Here is a 24,038-nt window from a genome sequence, read left to right as displayed (position 1 = left end):
GTAGGACAGCTGCTCAGAGGGAGGGACCCTTATTTTGACCTTTAGGGCTTAGAAAGTTCCTCTGAATTTCGAACATGGGCTGAGAGGCCGAGATGTAGCACCCCACTACCAGGGTTTCCCCCTCTTGCTCCATCCTGCACTCACCAGATCCCCCTCCCTGCATTCAAAGCCAATAGTGACATTAGCTGAGAACTGAAGATGGTGTTTTAAAACATTTGTCTCGCTGCATTTGGGGGTTAGTGTGAGTTGGGAGACAAGCTGCTTGTAGTTGTTAGACTGTTTTAAGAGTCCATTTTATTCCTTCTACCTTCCCACTATATATTGCACAGATGTGACAACTGGGGGAAATAGAGGCACGGAGAATTTAAGAAGTTTGTGCCCAGCTCACAAGCTCACTCAGTGGCAGCTCTAAGAATCAGTTCATTAGGCTTCTTTAGCCCCTAATGTATTTAACCTGAGAGCTTTTAGAACTCTGAGCATCATTTTCTTTAGCTTACCCAGCAAGCTATAAATTAAGCCACCACACCTCCTCAAGACTCTTAGAATGCTTTCCTATTGTGTCAGACCCCAAGTGCACAATTGCTAACCCACTCTGTTTTGTAAACACAGAGAACTATAGCACCCTGTGAACTCATGATACTTTTAACATCTTAGTCTGTCAAAAGTATCTTGAATAAATTCCATAATTAGTTTTTGTCCCATTATCCGTTGGTTTCAATATTATACTTTACTGAAGCCAGATGACCATGTTTTAATAATCAATTAATTGTGAGATTCTGTTCTCACATAAAAAATAGTTCAAGGCTGCTGAGTTTGTCTTTTCCATTGTCTTATCTCTTCTTAGTGTTTTTTCATAAATCTAAACTTTCCATGATTTTTTTTTGCCTTGAAATCAATCCTTCCCATGAAAAGTTTCCCCTCCATTTTTAAAATTAGCATTACACTTGGAGTGTAGACATTGTGCCTTTTATGTTATTTCCACAAATAACAGCTCAAAGTTAAGCATAGAATTGTGCTCAGTGCCTGAGTTGGTGAAATTAAGGGTCATTTATAATGTTACTCTCTTAAGCTGAACTTAAGGAAAATTATATGTGTTTTGTGCTTTGCTTTCTGTTCTCCACTGCCTCCCCCGTTTCCTCCCTCCCCGCTCCCCTCTTCTCCTCCCCCACCCCCAGTCTTTTCTCCTTTGGTGTGTGGCCACAGACAGAAATTTATGGCAGAGGCCAACCTCCTTTACACTCTACACAAAGCTTGCTGACTTGAGAGGGTTTGTCCGCTCTCTCCCAGAAAAAACACCTGCAGTCAGCACCCGGAGAAACCTGGAGAGATGGGAGATTAATGTGTCTGTAATGGCCGGGCAGCATTTGCACATTATGCCCTCTCCCCAGGTAGATGGGTCTTCCCGAGACGATACCAATTATTTATTGCTGAAACATCTGTTGATAACTGCAGCTGCCCTGTGAAACAAAGCATATCACAGGGTCACAGGCTATGAAACCCTAAAATCCTACCTCATGCTAGTTTTAGACTATTCAGTAACACCCTCAAGTCCATGGGTTACCATCATCTGTAACGTCTCATCGCGCCATAGAGAATACTTTGTAAACACTGCAGTGCCCCGCACTACAGGCTTTGAAGTATTATTTCATCCTCATCGCTAATTTATATTCCAGTGCCATTGTACTGTGGGAAAAAGAGGGGGAACCTTTTTTGTTTTCCATTTAATTGTATATCGCCTGCCACTTTGACCTGTATTATTAGTATTAGTCAGAAAAAGGATTTTCTCCCTCTCTTATTTAAAAATAAAATTTCAAGGGAAAGTAAGCGCTCCTTCAGCTCTTTTCACTCAAAACAATGTTTACACTCTGAGAGGGAAAGATGAAAAGCACAAGCAATTTTTTTCAAGTGTCGGAGAAGGGCATTTCAGTTTCTGAAAGAGAACAGTAAGGCCCTTATAAATATCATTCAGCAAAACCTTTGATGGATTTTTCAAAAAGTACTGAAGGCATTTAGCCTGAGCTTCAGTTTAGCTTGGTTTTCGGCGGGCGCAGGAGAGTTCTAACTAGGAAACCCGTCCTTGCTTCTGAGGTGCCAGGGAATGAAGGCACCGGCCTCGAGGTGAATGCCAACTTTGTAATTTCTTCAGTAACTTTCACACTTCTAAGAAGGATGATTTCTACACAACTAAAAGAAAATATGATAATAAAGTTTTTGAACAGGAGGTAAAGGGCATGTTTGCATCTGCGTGTCTGTGGCAGTTGGGAGCAGGCTGGGTTGCGAGGCCAAGGAGAGGTGTCTGATAGACCCTGGTTTTGAGCCTTCCCTGCAGGTTTGGGGGTCCTGATGCTGTTTGGGGCTGGCCTGTCCCCAGCCCTGTTTCTGTGGAGGGAGGGAACTGAGTTGAGCGTGGTGCCTCTGCAGGAGACACAGGGTAATTTTTATAGGTTGGCAAAAGTACAGTCCGAGGAAATGAAGCAGGCTCAGAATGAGGATATTTTTTCCATTTCCTTTCCAACTTTACAACCATGAAAACGAGTAATCTGATAACTTTTATTCCACAAATGTTTTTGGAACTATCTGTGCTTCCTTGCAGTAATTTGAAGAGAGACCAAAAAAATAAATGATTAGTTGTTTTCTTATGCTGTCCTGGGTGAAAAATCTTTGTGGGTATGTCAGGTTTGATAAGTTTAGTTTTCAGAATATTTTTTCTAATGTCTCTTCGGAGAATCTTGATGCTTTTAACTTATTGATATTTTTATTTTTGAACTACTTAAATATTAAAGGGCCAAGAGTTAAAACATAAATAAACATGTATAAATATAAGAGTTGGTCATGACAAGATTTCAGGGAAATGTTTTAAAAACATCTAGTGTGATTAACCTGGGAGCAGAGAGGGGAAAAGGGTCTTTAGCAAAAGACAACTAAAGTATGAATTTATTAGGAAATGAAATGTCAAGTTGAAAAAAGATACGTGGTGTGAGGATGTGGTAAGACGTGAGATGCTATCCATGGGAACAACAAAGTTCCGTCCGTGAATAAGCTCTGGGTTAAAAGATATTCTTAAAACTAGTTTAAAAAACATTTATTTCAGGTGCTAGTTTTCATATTAATAATAGAGAATTCAAAAGCAGTTATAGGTGCTTTTTGGATTATGTTTTTTTTAAATAATTTTTTTTATTTATTTATTTTTCCCCCAAAGCCCCAGTAGATAGTTGTATGTCATAGCTGCACATCCTTCTAGTTGCTGTATGTGGGACGCGGCCTCAGCATGGCTGGAGAAGCGGTGTGTTGGTGCGCGCCCGGGATCCGAACCTGGGCCGCCAGCGGCGGAGCGTGCGCACTTAAGCGCTAAGCCACGGGGCCGGCCCTTGGATTATGTTTTAAGCCACCCAGTTTGTGGTACTTTGTTATGGCAGCCACAGGAAACTAACACACCAAGCGGAAGCCAGCTTATGCACATGTGGAAGATAATGAAGCAAGAAAGCTCTCAAATGACTTCCAGATTCTTAGCATGTGATCCTATGCCTCTATAGAGAAGAAGGCAAAAAAACCACAGTCCACAGTCAAGAAAAGAGTTTGTTCAAAGGAACATTTCAACGAAAATTGTTTCTAAAAGAAAAACAAAAAGTGGATTCTACTATATTATTTCATCCCTAAACATGGCCAGAGAAAATAGATTGGAAGAAACACATCAGTCTTCCTACTTCAGTTTTGGGTTGTAGTGCAGTCAAGAGCCCACTAGACGTCTCCAACTGGATGTCCCAGATACCTTAAGTCCAGCATGTTCAGAACTGAACTCATCATCTTCCAACTCCCTCCCCTCCACCAACCACATTTTATCCCCCTCCAATGATCGCAATCTCAATAAATGGTACCAGAAACCACCCAGATACCCAGATCAAGACCTAGGAATCATCTTTAACTCTATCTTCTCCCTCAACCCTCATATCTCATTGGTAATCAAAGCCTATTGATTCTACTCTTAAATATCTCTCAAATGCATCTTCCTTTCTCCAACTCTACTGCAGCTCTACTGGTTCTGACCCTATCAGCTCTTTCCTAGATCCTATCCAGCTCCCTCTCCCTACCTCTAGTCATGGCCGCTTAAGTCTAGATAGGGTCAAGTGTTCAGACACCTAAGGGATGAGGGTCAGGCTTTGCTGCACCACTCCTCTAAGAGCAAGTACAAATACTGAACTGCTCCTATCTTCACCATGGAGAAGCGGGAGTCATTAATTAAATGACGCAGACAGTGAATCTTTGCACTGATAAAAGATTGGAAATGCATTGTGCTTGTTTCCGAATTTTCTCTCTTCCCATTTGATAGCCTGCTATAAGCTAGGTGTCATTATTTTCCTGTTCTGTTTTTGGAGAACACTTTAGCACACACGTGTGCACACACGTATACACATATATGCAATATACATACATATCTATATAATTGGTATTCGGGGACACAAGTTATTTCTTTATCAAATGATAGAACATCAAAGGTAGAGGGAAATTTAGAGATCATCTATTTCAAGCCCATTGTTTGACAGGTGGGGAAACTGAAAAGCAGAGACAGTAAGAAGGGGGCCACCGCGAGTCACACAGCCAGTGAGTGGGAATGACAGGACCACAACCCCAGGTGTCCCAACCCTGGGCCGCGTGTCCTCCCTGAATCTACACGATTCCGTCCTTTACACGGGCTATGGGAGGACTGGAGCAGCCTCTCTGATGCAGTCCTCTCCTCGCTGCTGCCCTAGGCCCACCCTCTGCCCCCCTCTCATTGTGACATGACTATTTTACTCAGAGCAGAATTAATGAAGACAGAAGTTTTACAATTCCAATGATCCACATTTAAAACTTTAGTTTCCTCTGCTGAACATTATAGTTCTTCTTTTGAAAAGGAGCCAGACAAAACGTTCAGGTTCATAAAAAATAAATTTCATTAAATAAGTGAAAATTAGGCTCTGAGAAAATGGAGTCTTTGGAGGACAAATATTAGCCCCAAGGCCCATGTATGTTCAGACTTTAAGATGGAGTATGATTAAAATCACCAAGGATTTAAACCCTGCTCTAAAACTGTGCCAAAAATTGCCCCTTTTAATACTGTACTTTCAAGTTTCAATGGAAGATAAATTAAAATGGTGACTTGTCCTTACAATTCTACCAGCGAAACTTTGGTTGCCACAGAAGCAGGCATGTGAGTTATCCCTTTGATGAGGGCTAACCCTATGGCATGAATTTCACGTCTCCCCCTAATGAGGCCCACAGGCTGAGCCAAGTCTTGGAGGAGTTGATCCGACTAAGATGAGTGGGCAGAACAACCCAGCTCAAAATGCAGAAAACGAACAGGTTGAAGTGGGCAGACAGAAGAAAGCAACGACCTTCAGAAAATGATAAATCCTAGGGATGTGTTTATTCAGTCCTGTCAGCAACTAAGGATAGCAACACCTCCCACATCTTTTTATTGATTTATTTTTATTGAAGTATACTTGGCATATAATATCATATTAGTTTCAGGTGTACATCATAGTGATTCGATATTTGTATACATTATAAAATGATCACCATGATAAGTCTAGTTACTGTCACCATACAAAGTTCTTACATATTACTTACTGTATTCCCTATGCTGCACATTACATCCTCATGACTTATTTACTTTATAACTCAAAGTTTGTACCTCCTAATCCCCTCCCACATCTTACATGTTATATAAATAAGGAGTTTAAACAATGATATTTTCTCTAAATGTAGGTCTCCATGTATCTGACACTATTTATATTAGGTTGGACATAAGTGTTGTGTCTGTATGTCAACAGACGTCAGATACTGGCAATTTCACATGCCTCAATCTGATATGTTCTTCACAACATATCATCTTGATGACAACCCTGCAGAATGGAATTGATTATGCCCATTATGCAGATGAGGTGATTGGCTCAGAGAGCTTGAGAGGCGTCCCACACCACGCTGCAAAGTGTGGCTAAGCTGGACGACACCCCATGGCTCAGAGAGCTTGAGAGGCGTCCCACACCACGCTGCAAAGTGTGGCTAAGCTGGACGACACCCCAGGCCTGCGCTCTGTGCACCTCCCTCTGCTCGCCACCATCCTTTCATGATCTGGAATCACCTGCCCTGCATATTGAACCAACTTGCCTCAGGGGGCAGAAACCAAAAAATTTTAAGCTCAACAAATTCATAGATATTTGGAATTAGTCCTTTCTTTTTTAGAATGTGTTTGCACAGCACAAAAGAAAATTTGCGTTATCCCCACTGATCATTCTGAATCAAGTGTCTTTCAATTTTTTTATTGCTCATCAGTAAAAACTTTTGTGCAAGCACCCTGATATACATTGATTTATTTAATAAATTATATGCAGGTACTATGCATTACTGTGTTATATATATTTCTATAGGATAGACTTTTAAGAAGAATAAGACAAAGATTAAAGGAATATTTTTAAATAATTTTTTAAATTGCATTATTGGCATGAGAACCTTTTTGTTCTTGTGAAAATTGTGATTGAATATGTTTATTTTATTTTATTTTATTTTTTGGATTTTTATTTTTATTTATTTTTTTTAAATTTTTTGTTTATTGCAGTAACATTGGTTTATAACATTGTAAAAGTTTCAGGTGTACATCATTGTACTTCTATTTCTGCATAGATTACATCATGTTCACCACCAAGATACTAATTACAACCCATCACCACACACATGTACCAAATTATCCCTTTCACCCTCCTCCCTCCCCCCTTCCCCTCTGGTAACCACCAATCCAATCTCTGTCCCTATGTGTTTGTTTATTGTTGTTATTATCTACTACTTAATGAAGGAAATCATATGGTATTTGACCTTCTCCCTCTGACTTATTTCACTTTGCATTATACCCTCAATGTCCATCCATGTTGTCACAAATGACTGGATTTCATCGTTTCTTATGGCTGAGTAGTATTCCATTGTGTATATATACCACAGCTTCTTTATCCATTCGTCCCTTGATGGGCACTTAGGTTGCTTCCAAGTCTTGGCTATTGTGAATAACGCTGCAATGAACACAGGGGTGCATGTACCTTTGCAAATTGGTGTTTTCAAGTTCTTTGGATAAATACCCAGCAGTAGAATAGCTGGATCATATGGTAGTTCTATCCTTGATTTTTTGAGGAATCTCCATACTGTTTTCCATAGTGGCTGGACCAGTTTGCACTCCCACCAGCAGTGTATGAAAGAGAATATGTTTAATTATTTTTTAAAATCTTGGCTTAGCACTGTGCCTTCAAGATGTGGCCAGCACAGTTTGTTTCAATACTTAGTTTTAAGAGCTGTAATAGTTGAACAAATGATTTCTCAAAGATATGTAGATCCAAATAAAAGAGGATGTTTTATTACTATGATTACTAATTCATGCTATTCATATTTCAATCCATACACCAATTATGAAAAATCAGTTGTTGAAATTCAACTAGCAAATTTCCACCTTCCTTAGTGTCAATTGTGCATTTCTGCAAGGTAATCAGAAGACATTATTTTTTAACAAAGGATGTCAAAACCCATTCAGACTCTTCATTTGGAAGATTTTTAAACAAGTTTAAAAGTTTCTCATTTGTGTAAGGTTTTTTTTTCTTTTTTCGTGAGGAAGATTGGCCCTGAGCTAACATCTGTGCCCATCTTCTTCTACTTTGTATACGGGACACTGCCACAGCATGGCTTGATGAGCCGTGTGTAGGTCCGTGCCAGGGATCCGAACCCTCAAACCCCAGGCCACCAAAGCAGAGCGAGGGAACTTAACCACTACCCCACTGGGCTGGCCCCTGTGAGAGGTTTTTTTATAAGTGATATTTTGTTTTTAGTAAGAAAATCACAATGATGAAAACACTTCCAGCCCTTATCATCTGAAAAATATTTTTCAAAATACCTGTTGAATAGCATACTCTTGTCAGCTGCTTGTCATCACAGAGAAGGCTGGCGAATTTGGAGCACTTGTCTGTTTCAGTTAGCAAGAATCACCTCAGATATACCTCATTGGCTGCAGTACTGCCACTGCACAAAGCTGGCACTTGTCTGTTAATAAAAGAAAAATGTCGAAACTCTTTACATTTGATCATTCTTTAAAGAACTTTGCCTTGAGATTTTTATAGTCTTTCTCCCTCTCATGATGAATTATTCGAAAGTATCTGTGATTTGTAATAATATAATCTGTAAATCTACTTAACCAGGTATAAATAAAGGGCAGTACAGTAAGCTGACAACAGTTGAATGAGTGAGTTCTCATCGTCAGCCCCTCCAAGAGGAGGAATTTCTCATGCTCCATCTCTGATCAGAAAGCATCTGACGTAGAGGCGAAGTAAGGGGCTGGTGTCCATCCACTGCTTTAAATGTTAGTAAAGCTTCATTTCTTTCTCATTGGTAAACTTCAGTGGAAACTTTCTGAATTTTCTTTATATTTTTAGGTCTCAGAGACTGATTCCACAGATCTACTCTCAAAACAATGTGTTATCATTTATTGAACACGTATTTATTGCTAAGTGCTAGGCACTTCATGTATATGTTTTTTAAATAATCTCAGTAATCTATGTGATATTACTATCCTCATTTTGTATATGAGAAAGTTGCAATTAAAAAGTTAAGTAACTTACCCAAAATCAAGCACTGCCTCAGTGCAATCAGAGCCCCATTTTTTTGCACTTTCCCCCAGTATCTCCCTCTAGTGACTGAGTCGACCAGCTTCCTCAGGAGAGTGGTCTCAGCAAATCAGCTTTTTTTCCATAGATACGTATAATCTGTCACATTGTGAAAGTATTACCAACTGAGTTCTGGAATTTTTAATATTTATTCACCATGTAAAGACCGGAAGCAAAATATGTTTCTTTCATGGTCATTGGAAACCTCTTATCATATTAGGCGTGAATTGTTCCCTCTGGCTTTGTGTATGAGATCGAAATCTCTGGGCCTTCTGGAGTAGTCCTTGTCAGGTAGAACTTGAAAAGGGCTTGTGAGTCACTCTGCTACCCTCTCTCAGCAGCGCTCCCATTTTATTACTTTGAGCACAAGACTGTGGCAGCTTCTCTGCACTCTTAATGTAAAGCCATATCTTTGCCTAATATGCTTAAAATGCACATAACTTTGACCTGATTATGACTTCAGTGACTTGTGCCAGAGATTCCACATACTGCTCCAGGGGCTGACTGAATCAGGCTTCCTGGGATGTGTGTGTATTGGGGAGGGAAGGGAGGAGAATGGGGAAAAGGGCAGCTTCTTACAAATATATATTCCCAACTCCTGCTACCCGGAGATTCTGATTTAGTAGATCTCTACTGAAATCCAAGAATCTGTATTAACAAAACATCACTATTGATTCTAACATACAACCTGGTTTAAGTACCACTATTTCACTCCCCCTTTGAAGTATCTTATTATTCACATTATTAACATGTTTGTAATTGAATCGTATTTTAAATTAATTATGGAAGCTTATTATTTAAGAATATTACGGTGAATCATGAAGACTACTTTGTGACATGAATAACCATTCCTTAAATTGACACTTCCTAGTTTAGTAGTCTGGGATTTTTTAATAGGACATTTTATTAAACAAGGCTAACCCTTACTGAGTAAACATTTATTTCTGCTGTGCGTATGTGAATGTGATTCTCTTGGATTATAAGATTTTAAAGTGACAAATCAGTTCCATTTCTTTCTCTAAGTATGCATAGCTATTAAAATTCCAACAGGCATAAGTAAGCTCTTAATCCTTTCAGTGATAATTATTACTTTAAGAAGAAGTAAAAATCCATAGGGACAACAGGGCCCAAACAGCACTCTTCGTACTATATATCTGCCACTGTTCTAGTATACGGTGTTCATAGCAATGCCAATCTTTGTCATTAAAATTAACGCAGTAAAGGTAGAGGTTAAGGAAGCTGACTTGGGAGCTCGTTTGAATCCCAGGGCTGTCCCTTATTAGCTTTGTCATCTGGGGCAACTTATCTAAACTGTTGGCTTCCATTTTCCTACCTCTATAATGGTAGTAATAACAGTACCTACTTCATAGATTGTTTACAGGATTAAGTAAGTGGATAACACAATGAATGCTTAGAACACTGCCTGGAACTCAATAAGTGGTAGCTATTATTATTGTATAAGCTAATTGACAAAAGGACATGGCTTGGGGCCACATGGGACTGCTATAGTTATGAGGTAAGACAGGCAAAAGCTAAGATTAAATAGAGGAATCAAACCTCTAACTGAATTTTGCTATCAGCACATCAAAAAATGACTGAGATGTATGTTCAGAATTATCCATTAACACATATAGGCAACGTTTGAAACAATGCAAACAAGTTAACATTCTAAATAGTATGTTAGTGAATCTATCAGTTTGAACTTCTCCTTAAGAGTCCCTCCCTCCATACCACCAGATGCACACATCACCACTATTTTTTTTAAAAAAGGAGGGAAAAGGTAATCAATAATGTAGTCATGGGAGAACCCCGGACTGCAAGACACTGATTGTCATGCTAGCCACTTCCTCTGCAACCGCTGACAGCCACTGAGATAGAAGAAGCTACAGGTATTGGTGACCCAGTATTCTGGAATGCTCCCTGGAATGCCTTTGGAGCCAAGCCTGAGATTTCATAGCCTTAACCCCTGACAGAACCCACTGATTATTAAGAGGAGTAATATCCACATAGCGTGGACTTAGTTCCCAGGAAACAAAGGAACACTCCACCACCAGTTACAAATGTCTTCAAATTCCACATTAGATAAGAAGGACTTTTGCCTTTGACCTGACTTGGTGCTCTTTAGAGACGAGGGGCATCTCCCCAGGAGCCGGTGGTTGGGATATGGGAGAAGAATGCATCCTTTTCTTCATCAGATAACTCTTCCTCTGGGGACCCACCTTTTTGACTAGCAGACAATTCATTGACTCAGAATAGAATCCTATACTTGTGGGCTAAATATTAAATTTTTATTTCCAACTCTGACATTAATCTATTCTATATTTTCTGTAAGCTACCCAATCCATTTAGGTAGGAATTTTCATCTTCAAATTGTTTATAGATCAGAAAACACTGTGTCTGTCTTTGTTATTATTGCATCTCCAACGTCTATCAGATGCATCTAGAAGATGCTCAATAAATATTTTGCCAAATAACGAATGAATTCCCACTAAATCATATGCCAAGAATCATTTGCTACATTATAGTTTCAAGTGCAACGTTCTCCCCTATTAATGGAATGTATTGCAATGATGAGTTTCCCCTCATTTTTGAGATTAAGCTCATGGGCCCAAATCAGTTAGTTCTGCCCACAGCAAAGTTTTACATCAACTAACACAGGTTTTTTATTTTGCTTTTCATTTTATGATTATTTCCAATGGAAAGTCCCTCTAAGAAAATATAGTTTTGCTATGATTTTATAGGCATATTCATAGTTAGATAAGAAGCAATAAGAATCCCAATTTCTCAGGCTTCCCTAACATTTCTTTGTCTCTGCACCTAATTATGTCATTGTCATCACTAATAAATATTTTTGTAAAAATATGGACTTTATGCCCAATGACAAAAGTCTATATTTTTATAGAAGGTAGTTTGGAAAACAAAATCCCGTCTGTCTTCTTTATAGTCTGCTGTGATCTCCTTTAATTATTTGGTGTTTTACTCCCTGAAAAAAACTTTGATCTATCAATATTTTCACTCATGCCTTGTATAACAGCTAAATCATGATCTAAAAGCTGAAGTAGTACTGTCAGCCATGCATGCATATGTGAAAATAAATGAATCAAGGAAACACCTAGAGAGCTGTGAATGACTTCATTTATTCAACAATTACTTACCAAGCCACTCTCCAAGGCATTGAGGATGCAGCAGGAGACAAGACGCGGTGCACGGGCATTGACATTCAGTGTAAATGAAAACCTTACATTTTGGTGTGAAGACAGGAAATAAACAGGGAAACATAAAAACATACATAATTTAATATTAGACGGTGATAAGTGCTATAAAGATAAATAAAGCAGAGTCAAGGGGTAGCCAGTGATTGTAGATGCTATTATTTTAGAGGAATGGTCAGAGGAGGCTTCTTTGAAAGGGTGACTGAGCCCAGATCTGAATGGGGGAGCCATACACGTAGCTGAGGGAAGAGCATTCCAGACAGAGGAAGCAGCAAATGCAAAGGCCCAAAGGCACATGCTTGACTTATTGGAGGATGAAGAGGGAGGCTAGAGAACATGAGAAATCATGAGAATGAGAGGAAATAGGTCAGTGAAGTTGTCAGAGGAAATATATAGGGCCTTGTTGGCCATGATGACAGATTTAAATTTCATTTTAAATGTGATGGGAAGCCATGTTGAAGTTGAGAGCAGGAAATCAACATTATTATTTAATTTACATTTTAAAGGGATCACTCTGGTTGCTGTATGAGGAATTGGGGGCGGGGAGGGGAGGGAGACCTGGGTGGCAAAGGCAGGAATTCTAGTTAGGAAGCACTTGCTTGTATCCAAGCAAGATGACAATAGTGACTTGGACTTAAGTGTTTGCTCTGGAGGAGATGAAAAGTGATCAGATCTTGTACATATTTTAACGGCAGAGCCAACAAGATTTGCTGATGGATTGGATGTAGAGTATGAGAGAAGGAGAAGAGTCACAAATTTGGAGTCAAAACTAGTTTTGTCCTAAGCAAATGAATGGGTTGTCATTAACTGAGATGGAGGACACTGAGGGAGAAGCAAGTGGAGAAGAGAAAATAAAGAGTTCTATTTTAAACATGTTAGGTGTGAGATACCTAACTGACATCCCAGTTGGGCTATTGTCTAGGCAATTTCATATACAAGCCTGAATTTCAGAAAAGAGACACAGGAAGGTATTTAAATTTGGGATTCATCAACAGAAATGATACTTGAGGCCATGGGACAGTCTAAGTGAGCTTAGCTAAAGAAGAGAAGCAGTCTCAAGACTCGGTGCTATGGTCTTTACCATTCAGAGGCTGGGGAAGAAGGATGCTCCAGTAAGTAGAATGAGGAAGAGTAGTCTGGAAGTAGAAAGGCAACCAGGAGAGTGTGAAATGCCAAAGTCACATGAATAAAAAAGGAGGGATTGATCAGCTCAGCCAAATGCTTCTAGCAGTTTGAATAAGATGAGGATTAACAAATGGTCATTGGATTTGGAGGTTGTTGGCAACCTTGAAAAGAATGGGGTCAATGGAGTTTTTAGGATGAAAGCTATAGATTTGAGAGAGAGTGAGAGTGAGGAAGTGAAGACAGTGAGTTTAGACAACTCTTTGGAGATTGGCTTTGAAGGGGGACAGAGAAATGGACAGGAGCTGGAGTGAGATTGCTGTGGATTGAATACTTATGTCCTCCCCAAATTCATATGTTGAAACCTTACCCCCCAAGGTGATGGTATTAGGAGGTTCGGGGTTCAAGAGGTGATTAGGCCATGAGGGTGGAGCCCTCGTGAATGGGATTAGTGTCCTAATAAAAGAGGCCCCAGAGAGATCCCTGGCCCCTTCTGCCATGTGAGAACACAGAGAAAAGACAGCTGTCTATGAACCAGGCAGCAGGTCCTCGCCAGACACTGAATCTGCCAGTGCCTTGATCTTGGACATCTCAGCTTCCAGAACTGTGAGAAGTAAATTTCTGTTGTTTCTAAGACCCCCGGTTTTTGGTGTCTTTGTTTTAGCAGCCTGAATGGACTAGGAGATGTATGGCGTCAAGGGAGGACTTTTTAAGATGGACGATATTACAATATGTTTGTATGCAAATGAGAATGATCCAGTAGAGATGAGTAAATTAATGATGCAGAAGAGAAAGAGGGTGTTTACAGGCATAATGTCCCGGAGTAAAGAAGAAGAGATAGAGTCGAGTATGTAAGTGAGGGGCTGGCCTTAAATCTACCACTAGGAGTGTAGGCGGGAACATGGATTCAATGCAAGAGGATTGGTAAACTTCAGGAGGAGGATAAGGAAGGTCTCTTCTCACTGACTCTGTTTTCTTAGGGAAATAAGAAGCACAGTCATCAGCTGAGAGTGAGGAGGTTAAGGGGGTTGTGGCAGCTTGAGAGGAGAGCAGAAGGTGTAAATGCAGCTGGGATTGCCAGGCCGTGCTGAGGGCCAACTTCAGATTATGGTCATAAATTTAAAGTGTCATGGTTGTGCGTTTTTCTCCAGCATATTCACTTGCTTGGATAGAAGCTTGGGTTAGGCAGAGAATTATGTATAATTTGAGGATTTAAAGTGACAATAAATACCATTCATCTTCTCCCCCTGTGTTCAGAATCATCTGAAAGATAGACGCAAAAGAGCAACCTTTATTATTCTAAAATGGATAGGAGAATGTAGCTTTAGGCATTCAGGCAAATGAGTTGGAAAATTCTTCGCTCTAGACCCATCTTATTGCTGGCGGGCCCCTTCCCTTGTTGTAGAACAGGCCAGAATGCACCCTTTGCAGGCAGGAAGATTTGAACAGAGGAGAGGAAGGTCTGAGCCAGGTTTGCCACTCGCAATAAACTCATTCCACCTCCAGCAGGGCAAGGGGAGCCAGGGGTGGGGAAAGAGGCTGCAGGTCAGGCTAGCTCAGGGGTTCTCAACACTGGCTGCACATTGGAATCACCTGGGGATTGTTGAAAGAAACTGATGCGTGGGTACACTTGCAGACCTTCTGATTTAACTGGTCTGGGGTACCATCTGGGCATCTGGATTTTTTAAAATCCCCTAGGCAATTCTAATTTTCCCTTAACAATAAATACGGTTGGAATTGCCAGACAAATACAACAGAAGCAGAGAGTGGCAAAAGAATTGAGAATGCTTTTTAAAAAATTGTTATGTTGATGCACCATGGAATTTAAAGTGGTAAGTGAAGGTATTAGGGGATTGATGGCACAGCAAAATATAGTAGGGTCAGTGGATTGTGCGGATTGTCTCCAAAGGGTTACAGAATTGCTGGGATATTGAGAAAGGGAGCTAGAAGAATAAGAGATAAAGATCAGAGAATCAAATGGTTAAATGGAGATTCTGACTGTGATGCTGCCAAAATGGTGGGTTCTGGGTTTGACTGCCTGTGGGAGGAGGTCTCTAAGGTTGGGTGTAGAACAAGATCGTCGGATAAGGAGGCTGTGGCAAGAGAGACCGGTGTGCTGAGTGAATCATCAGTGTGGATGCTGAAGTCACCAGGAATGATGACTGGAATCATGGTGGCCATGGCAACCTGGAGGAGAGGTGAGGCATGCGGGTCCTGGGCTCCCAGGGCATGAAATTCACCAGGATCCTGGTTTGGTGGTTGTCTCTTTTGATACTGCTTTCTTTTTCTTACAGCTAGCCAGCTCCATTGACAGTAGATTTGAGAGAGGGAGAGTAAGAAAGCAGAAAGAGATGATCCAAAATGTTATCTTTAGGTATCGAGATTGAGAAAAAGACTATGATTATTTTCCAAAAGTGCTTGAATCTGCATGTTCCCCTGATAAAATGAAGGATAGGCCCATGACCTGTTAACAGGCCTTGGGCATAAACCTTAGGAAAGTTCTGTTTTTCTTCTCTTCTCCTCCTCCTCTCATTTCAGTGGGTGGACAAACATGGAGCATGCCATGCTCGGTCTTCCACTGACCTGGAGTAGTCTGGTTTGATCCGTTCGACTCTTACCCTGCTTTTATTGTTGATGCATAACTATACAGGCGTTGATCACTTTTCATTTGTTTATTCTGCTAATACCTCACCTCAGGACATCTTCCCCCCCTTTCTCCTGCCTTTTTTCAATCTCCCAATTTGCTATGCAGCAATAATTTCCCTTTACACTGTTCCTGCCAATTGCAATGCCAGATGGCTTCGGTTCTGAGTCCCCTCACCCAGCCCCCCTTGAGAACAGCTGCCATTGTCATTGCTGTGAACACATCGCGGCTTTGAACCCATAGATGGGACCCCAACTTGATGCTCAGCATCGGGAGGGGCTGGCGCTAATGCAAGGAACCATGAAAACAGCACATGCTTTTCCTTGCTGCTGTTCAGCAAAAGCCCTTAGAAAAGGGTCTTTAGCATTTTTTCAATCATCTGTGTATTGAAATCTCATTGTGGAGTTTAATTCCTTTACCACCTGACTCAGCTTCCTAGCCATGAAGTTCCCTTTGTGCCACAAACTCAATTAGACCCCATATTTCCCATCCTGCAAACAGATGTGAAAAAGACAACTGTGGGGTGTGTGTGTGCACACACATGTGTACACATTTGTGAGCCTGTCTCTTTAGAAATGCAGCACACTCCCTTATCTACATCCACATATTTTTATTTAAACATGATCGCTCAACAAGAAAAACACGATTTGGTGGCTATTTGGACAATCTTCCCCTTAAGTCAGCCTCTGAGGAAAGATAAAGGAATAACATTCCTGCTCATGTTTTCTCTTGAGTTATCCTGTGTTGGCTCCAACATTAAAATTTTGTTACTGTGACACTACCCAAAAAGATCATATTTTTGAGTCCTCTGTGATGGCAGGTCAGTCGTGGGGCTGAAAACCCAAACAAAAAGAATCCTGAATCAAATTCCATGTAGACCAATATGCATTTCAAAGGCACTGCCCATGTAGTCAGTGGGTTAGGGTTTCTGTGTTGTTTTCTTTCTCTTTTGGGGTGTGGGGGAGGGAGGGGGACCCTCTTTCATGTTAATCTAAGTGTGCATAACCCAGGAACATTCTACCATGCAGGGAACTTTCTCTTTAGTGTCCATCCCTACCACACACTCTGGCCTCTCTCATTCTCTCTTCTAAAGTCACAGGCTCCCCCGGCGTCCATTTTGGGGAGATTCCCAGGAGAGTGATGTATTCTGCTTTGCTGCTGAGGAATTTACTATCCCCTCACTTGGCAGCAAATGAAAGTGGGTATTAATTTCTCACAGCGCTAGTGGAAACGAGAGAGGGGCTGCAGGGACGATACCCACCTCACTCTGCATGTAGCGCCCAGCACGCCGCCGATTCAAAGGAGGGAGAGAAAAGACGACGACGAGAAAGACAAGATTCTCCTGAGTCGACGTCTCTGCATTTTGCGTTGTTAAGTGTTGGAGAGAGATGCGAGAGGTTCGGGCCCTGAACGGAGTGAAATTATGCAGCTTGGGGGATGCCTGGTCCCCCAGAATAGGATGCTTCGTTTAGATTTTCCACAATGCTATTGAAGTGCTTATTTTCCTCCTGAAGAGACACAAACAGATGCAAACTTCTGTAAACACTTTAGAAATGAATTCAGTGAGTTTGGCCTCTCAGCAGTGCTCAATAGCTGACAGAAAAATGTCTAATTAGTGCAAGTGGAAATAATAGGGCCACTTGGATTCCTTCCATCCTCCTCCAAGTCTACTTTTCCAAGGAACTCAAAGGCCCTTTGTCTGGCGGGTCACCCTCTCTCAGGCTTTTGTGCTCCAACCTATTAAGAGTAGAAGGGGAAAAAAATAGATTAGGCAATGTTCTCTGCTCAAATATATGACGTGTTCATGCAGGATGCAGAACAGGGTGTTTGCAGCATCAGCTTACCCGGTGCAGCTCCCCAGGTGCCTGGGGAGGGATTCCTCCATTGGCGATGGCCAGAAGCAACACGCACATGTGTGCTGAGAAGCCTCCCTTTCAGGAACTAGCTTTCCTTCACCAACTGCCATAAAGCCTGCTCATTTCCCTTCTTTTTTTTTTCTCCGTTTCCAATAACATCACCCTTCAGACATGGGGAAGAGAAGAAAGAGATGAAAAGAAACGAGAGGTTTAGCCATTTTCTGAGATGAGCCTTATAGAGGTGATATGTATGATCTGTTTCTTCCTTTTTACTTTATTGAAAATTCCACTGACACTTATTTTAGGAGCCTGTCTTTGCTTGCTGTTATTTTTTCACACAAGAGAGTGAGAACGTGGGAACTGACTTCTATTTCCTTTTTTTGGTAGGGCTCCATGTCATTTACTAAGCCCCCACAGTGTGCCAGGCTCTGTGCCGAGCATTTGACTCACATTTCCTCCAATCCTGAAAGAACAGTCAAAGAGACATTACCCGCAGTTCCCAGATGAGGGGACTGAGACTCAGAAAGCTGAAGCAACCTGACACAGCAAGTAAATGGTGGAGCTCAGAAACAAACTCAGATACCTATGGTTTCCTCTCAGACATTATATTCTTCTATCTCTAGAAGTCTGACTTTTTTTTATATTCCCCCATGTCCCTAATTCCACCTAATTTTACTCTACCTTCTTGAATTTATGAAATACAGTTATAATAACTGTCATTTGGGGGTCAGTTTCTGTTGATTTCTTTTTCTCCGCAATATGGGCTTCTTTCATGCCTGGTAATTTTTGACTGGGTGCCAGACATTGTAAATTTCACCTTCTAGGATGGTGGATAATTTGTGTGCCTATAAATATTCTTGAGTTTTGTTCTGGGACTCGGTCAAGTTAGGAAGCAGTTTGATCCTTTCCAAGCTTGCTTCTAAACTTTCAGAACGGGCCAAGAGCTGTCTTACTCTAAGGTTCATTTCTTCTCACTACTGAGGGGATATCCTTCTGAATACTCTACCCTGTGCCCTGTGGACGACAAGATTTCCTCTCTGGCTGATGGAAATACAAGCTGCGTGAGGCCTGGGGATTGTTTCCTCAGCTCCTTTTAGGTGGTTCTTTCCCGAGCCTTGTGCTGTCTTTCCCTACACAAGCTGATCACTATTCTGCTGAAGACTCAAGGGAGACCCCCTCCAGATCTCTGGACAAGTTGCTTTGTAGAGCTCTCTCCTTCTGGTACTCTGCCCTGTGAACTCTGGCCACCTTGGCCTCCCCAGACTCCTAGAAGCTCCATCTCCTCAACTCAGGAAGACCACCTCATAGAGGGTTGCACTGGACTTGTAAAGTGTCCTTACAGCTTGGTCTGAGGAATGCCCAGTTGGAGTTGTCTCTAATAACTCCAGCTCTGATAGCTAATCACCAAATCATAATTTGCTCTCATGGCACCAACTGTCACTAGAGACTTTCAAAACACTGAAATTAAAGGCCTTCTCCTGGAAAGTTTTCTTTTCTTTCTCTTATTTTTAAATACATAACAGGAACGCTCTTTTCAATTGTTTCATTTTTTTGTCCTTTTTTTTTTCTTAGAATTTTCTCATCATAATAGAGAATATGGGTTCCTTTGAGCCACTGTTTGGACATAGTGACTGGTGAGTTTAGCCCTAGCTCTGAAGAACCAGCTTCTTATGCCCAGAATAGGCACTGCTCAAAATCACCCTGATCAGGCCATAGGGGGAAAGCAGAAGAAAAACTGACCCTCAAGAGCCTGAGTTCCTCAAGTGTAGGCCAAGGATGCAGGAAAATTGGAACACTGTGCACTGTTCCATTGTAAAATGATGTTACCTCTGTGGAAAACAGTATGGAGATTCCTTGAAAAATTAAAAATAGAATTACTATATGATTCAGCAATCTCATTTCCAGGTATATATCCAAAAGCAGGGTCTTGAAGAGATATTTGCATACCATGTTCATAGCAGCACTATCACAATAGCCAAGAGATTAAAGCAACCCAAATGTCCATCAACAGATGAACAGACAAACAAAATGTGGTATATACATACAATGAAATATTATTTGGCCTTAAAAAGGAAAGAAATTCTGTCACATGCTATAAGATGGATGAACCTTGAGAACATTATGCTAAGTGAAGTAAACCAGTCTTAAAAAGACAAATACTGTATGATTCCACTTACATGAGATATTTAGAATAGTCAAATTCATAGAAACAGGAAGTAAAATGGTGGTTCCCAGGGGCTGGGTGAGGGGGGAAAAGGGGAATTGTTTAATGGGTACAGAGTTTCGGATTTGCAAGATGAAAATATTCTGGACATCTCTTTCACAATACTGTGAATATACTTAAGACTACTGAACTGTCCACTTAAAACTGGTTAAGATGGTAAATTTTAAGTTATGTGTTTTTTACCACAACAAAAAAAATAGAGGCTCAATTTCCTTCATGACCCTGACCCTTTTGACTTTGTAGCTTTTGAAAGTCATTTATGGGCCGGCCCTGTGGCTTGGTGGTTAAGTGCGCGCGCTGCAATGCTGGTGGCCCGGGTTCGGATCCCGGGTGCGCATTGAGGCACCACTTCTCCGTCCATCCTGAGGCCGAGTCCCACATACAGCAACTAGAAGGATGTGCAGCTATGACATACAACTATCTACTGGGGCTTTGGGGGGAAAAAATAAAATAAATAAAATCTTTAAAAAAAAAAAAAAAAGTCATTTAATCTCTTCGCCTCAGTTTTCATATCTTAGATTTTATAGTTACCATAAATTTAAATGAGATAATGTGTGTGAACATTTTTCATAAGCTAGATAGTGCTACAAAGTACTACAGGGAGGAAAGGGTGGAGAATCACCTCGGGAGACTAGCCTGCCTCTAAGCATTGCATCCCAAGTAGGTACTACAGGTCCCCCAAAACCGAAGTGGGGTACCTATGAGAAGGGAGAGCAGACATCGAGCATGCGTCAGCATGCAACGTCAAAGAGAGGGGACTCACTGTGTCTTGCTGAGTATCCTCCAAGGTACATGGCCATGAGCAGGGTGAAAGGAATAAGGTTACTCTTTTCAAGCAAAGGTTTAAGGGAGCCTGGCGGTGGCAGAAGCTGCAAGTTCTTCTGCAGGTAGCAGCTGAGGTTGCAAACCAAACGGCTATTTATGTGCACCTACCACAGGAAGGACTCTGGATCAGAGGCTGGCTTTATTAAGCAGAGCTGAGCATACATAAATCCATCAATTTTCTTTTCCATCTTTGAATTCATATTTTATGAATGTCAAATGACTGAATTGTTCTCATTTTAAAACTTGTGTTTTTCCGATTGGTGGTTTATTTGACAAACCTCAATAGGAGTTTTGAGCATTTTAGTTTAGCACTAACTCATAAAATGGAGTGTACATTATCATAAAGATATACATGGGACAGTAAAGGAGACCTGTAACTCTAAGTAAACGACACTCATGAGAAGTAGATTAGGATTCAGAGCCATCATTCTTGGATGTTGGTTCTGATGTTGCCCATAAATATGACTTAGCTACTCACTTGCTGCTTCTTTCCATCCTAGAACTACTGGCAAATTCTTTCTACTTTTCTTAGTTCAGATTAACAAATTCATTTTTTCAAGTCCAGCCACAGAGTCATGGGGCCAGGTATCAGGTGGCTACTCTTAGGTTAGCCTTGAGCTGGTGATGGGGTCAAGGTCAAGTTGCCATATACACATATACCATGGCTGTGTCCAAGGCAGGGGCTGTGGGCAGAGCAGTTTCCTTTAGAAAGGGGTTACATGTCTCGGGTAGTGATCAATAATGGGGTCTTTGGGAGGACCTCTCTTCCCTTCCTGGATTCTGAGCAAACTGAGAAATATAACAAAAGAGTTAGGCAGACAAGAGATTAAATATTACCTTTAAATCTGATAAGGGCTAAATTGGAAGATATAACTTCGTATTAGGGCACAGGGGGTCTGCTAGATGAACCCCAGAATTACGTAGACTTCCCCATTCAGTCACAGGAATTACTGGGCCAAGCAGAACACACTCTATAGGGCTTTCTAGATAAGACTTGTGATGCAGAAGAGCAGAGTAGAATCCCTGTTTCCTTTAGAAAGCTTGTTCCCAATAGAAAAAAGAGGAGCTAAGCCATGCGTGCCCAGTTTCTTCTTCCCAATTACCAACCAGAGTAGTCACTCCACCTTCCCTGCAGCAGAGTGGGCAAAGGAGCACAGAAAGGCCAGGAGTGCTACAGTACAGAGCTCCCTTCACATGAAGGGAGACATCAAGAGGAGAGAAGAGATAGTCGCCCCTAACAACTGGCATCTCTATCACAATCTGAACAGTGATTGGCTTAGAACAAAAGGATAAATACAAGTGCAAATTATCACTTTCCAGACTTAATAAGCACAGTAATAGGTTAAAAGCCTCAACAAGTTAAGAAAGCATCAATTTGAAAAGAGAAGGGTTACTGTGCTGGTTATTGGTAGGTATTGCCTGACTACTGATGAACACCTATAAATATAAATGTTATGTTCTGTATGCAGTGCTGTAGATCATCATTTATCTATAGGTAGCTAGATAGATAAATAGATAGATAGATAGATAGATAGATAGATAGATAGATAGATAATCTCTCAGAAATCAAATCATGTGGACAAGTACTGTAGATAGAACTCTGGAATGGGCCAGATATAAAAGTTGAGGCCAATTTTACTTATAGATATGCAAGTGTCAAAGTAAAACTCTAAAAGATGTGTTCCAGCTCTTTTGAAAACCAGAGATTACTCTCTCCCAATTTGAATGCACCCTCTCTTATTTTCAGTTGGTTAAATTAAACCCTGCTTAGACCAGCAATGCAACACCACCGACTGCACATATGGCATTTACTGACATTACTGTAAGCATCAGATAACTGATATCCTACTCCTCCAGTGTTCCTAACACAGACAAGGCTCTACAACACAGGACTTGAGCAGTGGGATCTGGACCTGGACTTCCTGTGTTCAAATCCCCACTCTTAGTCACAGGTCATGTGACCCCAGGCATGTTATTTAACCTCTCTGAGTCTTGGGTTTTCTCTCTGTAAAATGGGGATAATAGTAGAATCTGCCTCTTAGGATGGTTGTGAGGATTCAATGAATTAGTACATATAGAGCACTCAGCACTGTGCCCGGCACCTAGTTTTGCCCAGGAAGCGTTAGTACTTAGAATAATGTGGTGAGGAAAGTAGTGTTTGTGTAGTAACGTTGTGGTGGGAAAATGGGCAACGCTTACAACGCTTTCTAGGCTTCATATGTGAGCTGATGTGCCCAGAAAACACTCTGCTTGATTTAGTGTAGCAAATCGAGAAAGTACTACTGGGTAGTAAACTCATTTACACTATTAGCTGCGTGACTTTGAATGTCTGGTATAACACCTTAAGAGACCAAAAGATGATGTCTTTCATCAAAGTTTGCCTCATTTATCTCTACTTCTCATTCATTATGTTACACTTTCATTTCATGTCTGTTTCCTTCTTTTTCTTATTTTATTCATTAACTAAACATGATCATATAAATCAAATTTAAAATGTTACCTAAAATTCTATGTTTCTTCTCAAGTAAAATGCAGACAATAAATGAAGCAGAGTGTTATGAACTGATGTGGGAAGTTCTCCTAGATGTTAGGATGACTCAAAGAACCAAGCAGCAGAACACTAGGGCTAGTGTAATCTCCTTTATGAAGGAGGAGGAGAGAGAGAGAGAGAGAAAAGGAGAAAGGGAGGGAGAAGGCAAGACAAGGAATCAATTAATTTCTAAGTATACATAAAAGGGTAGAAGAAGTTTCTAGAAGGATCTCTCCAAAACCACTATCATGAAGAGTGATAGTGGAGAGGAGGGGAAAAAATAAGTTAAAGAGGCGAGAATCTAAGGGGCACTTTTAATTTTTACTTTGTGTTGTTTGGATTTTTTAAGATCAAGAAATAGGCATTTATCACTTGTATAATTTTAGAAATGTAATGGAGAAACTGGAATGAAAGAAATACCACTCTATCCCACAACTGCATTGGACTTTTCCTTATTTTTCTCCTTGTGGTTCAGTCGCCCCCTAAGTCCTGTCTCTTCTAGCTCGAGGTTTGGTTGTCCTGGTTTGGATACAAACACCTAGAAGACTAAGCTGGGTCCCGGGACGGCCTTCTTTCCATTTCATGCGCTCATTTGTCCCCCTGTCCCCCAGGCGGCCCTGAGAGCCTCCATCCGCGCCCGGGACGGCGCCACCGCCGCGGCCATCGTCTTCCTGAGCGACCGCCTGCTGTACGGGCTCGACGCCTCCCGCCCGCTCCTGCGGGTCGCCAAGGGCCTCCACCGGCTGCAGCCCGCCGTGCCCATCGCCCCGCAGGTGGTCATTCGCCAGGCCCGCGTCTCCGTCAACGCAGGTAGCGCCCGCCGCCCTCCTCCCCCGGGCCGCCCTCCTCCTCCGGGCCGCCCTCGGGGCTGGACCAGGGCGGGAGGACCCGGGCTCCGCGCCTCCACCGCCTCCGCCGGCACAAAGGCCCCGGCATAAAGGGGCTCAGAG

At 41.4% G+C, this 24,038-nt stretch overlaps 1 protein-coding gene across 3 annotated transcripts in view; it reads left to right on the top strand.

The window, feature by feature from the left end:
- The window catches only part of ALPK1 (alpha kinase 1), a 119,119-nt gene that overhangs the window by 60,880 nt on the left and 34,201 nt on the right, over window positions 1-24,038 (top strand). For all 3 annotated transcript variants that reach the window (XM_087437732.1, XM_087437731.1, XM_087437730.1), the window contains one exon: window positions 23,700-23,898. In XM_087437732.1, coding sequence (XP_087293858.1) covers window positions 23,700-23,898 — 199 coding nt within the window. The remainder of the gene's footprint in view (window positions 1-23,699; window positions 23,899-24,038) is intronic.

The sequence above is a fragment of the Ceratotherium simum genome, chromosome 12, assembly GCF_057802395.1.
Source record: "Ceratotherium simum simum isolate JZ-2026a chromosome 12, ASM5780239v1, whole genome shotgun sequence".
Classification (NCBI taxonomy): Eukaryota; Metazoa; Chordata; class Mammalia; order Perissodactyla; family Rhinocerotidae; genus Ceratotherium; species Ceratotherium simum.
This window is presented reverse-complemented; position numbering and strand designations above follow the sequence as displayed.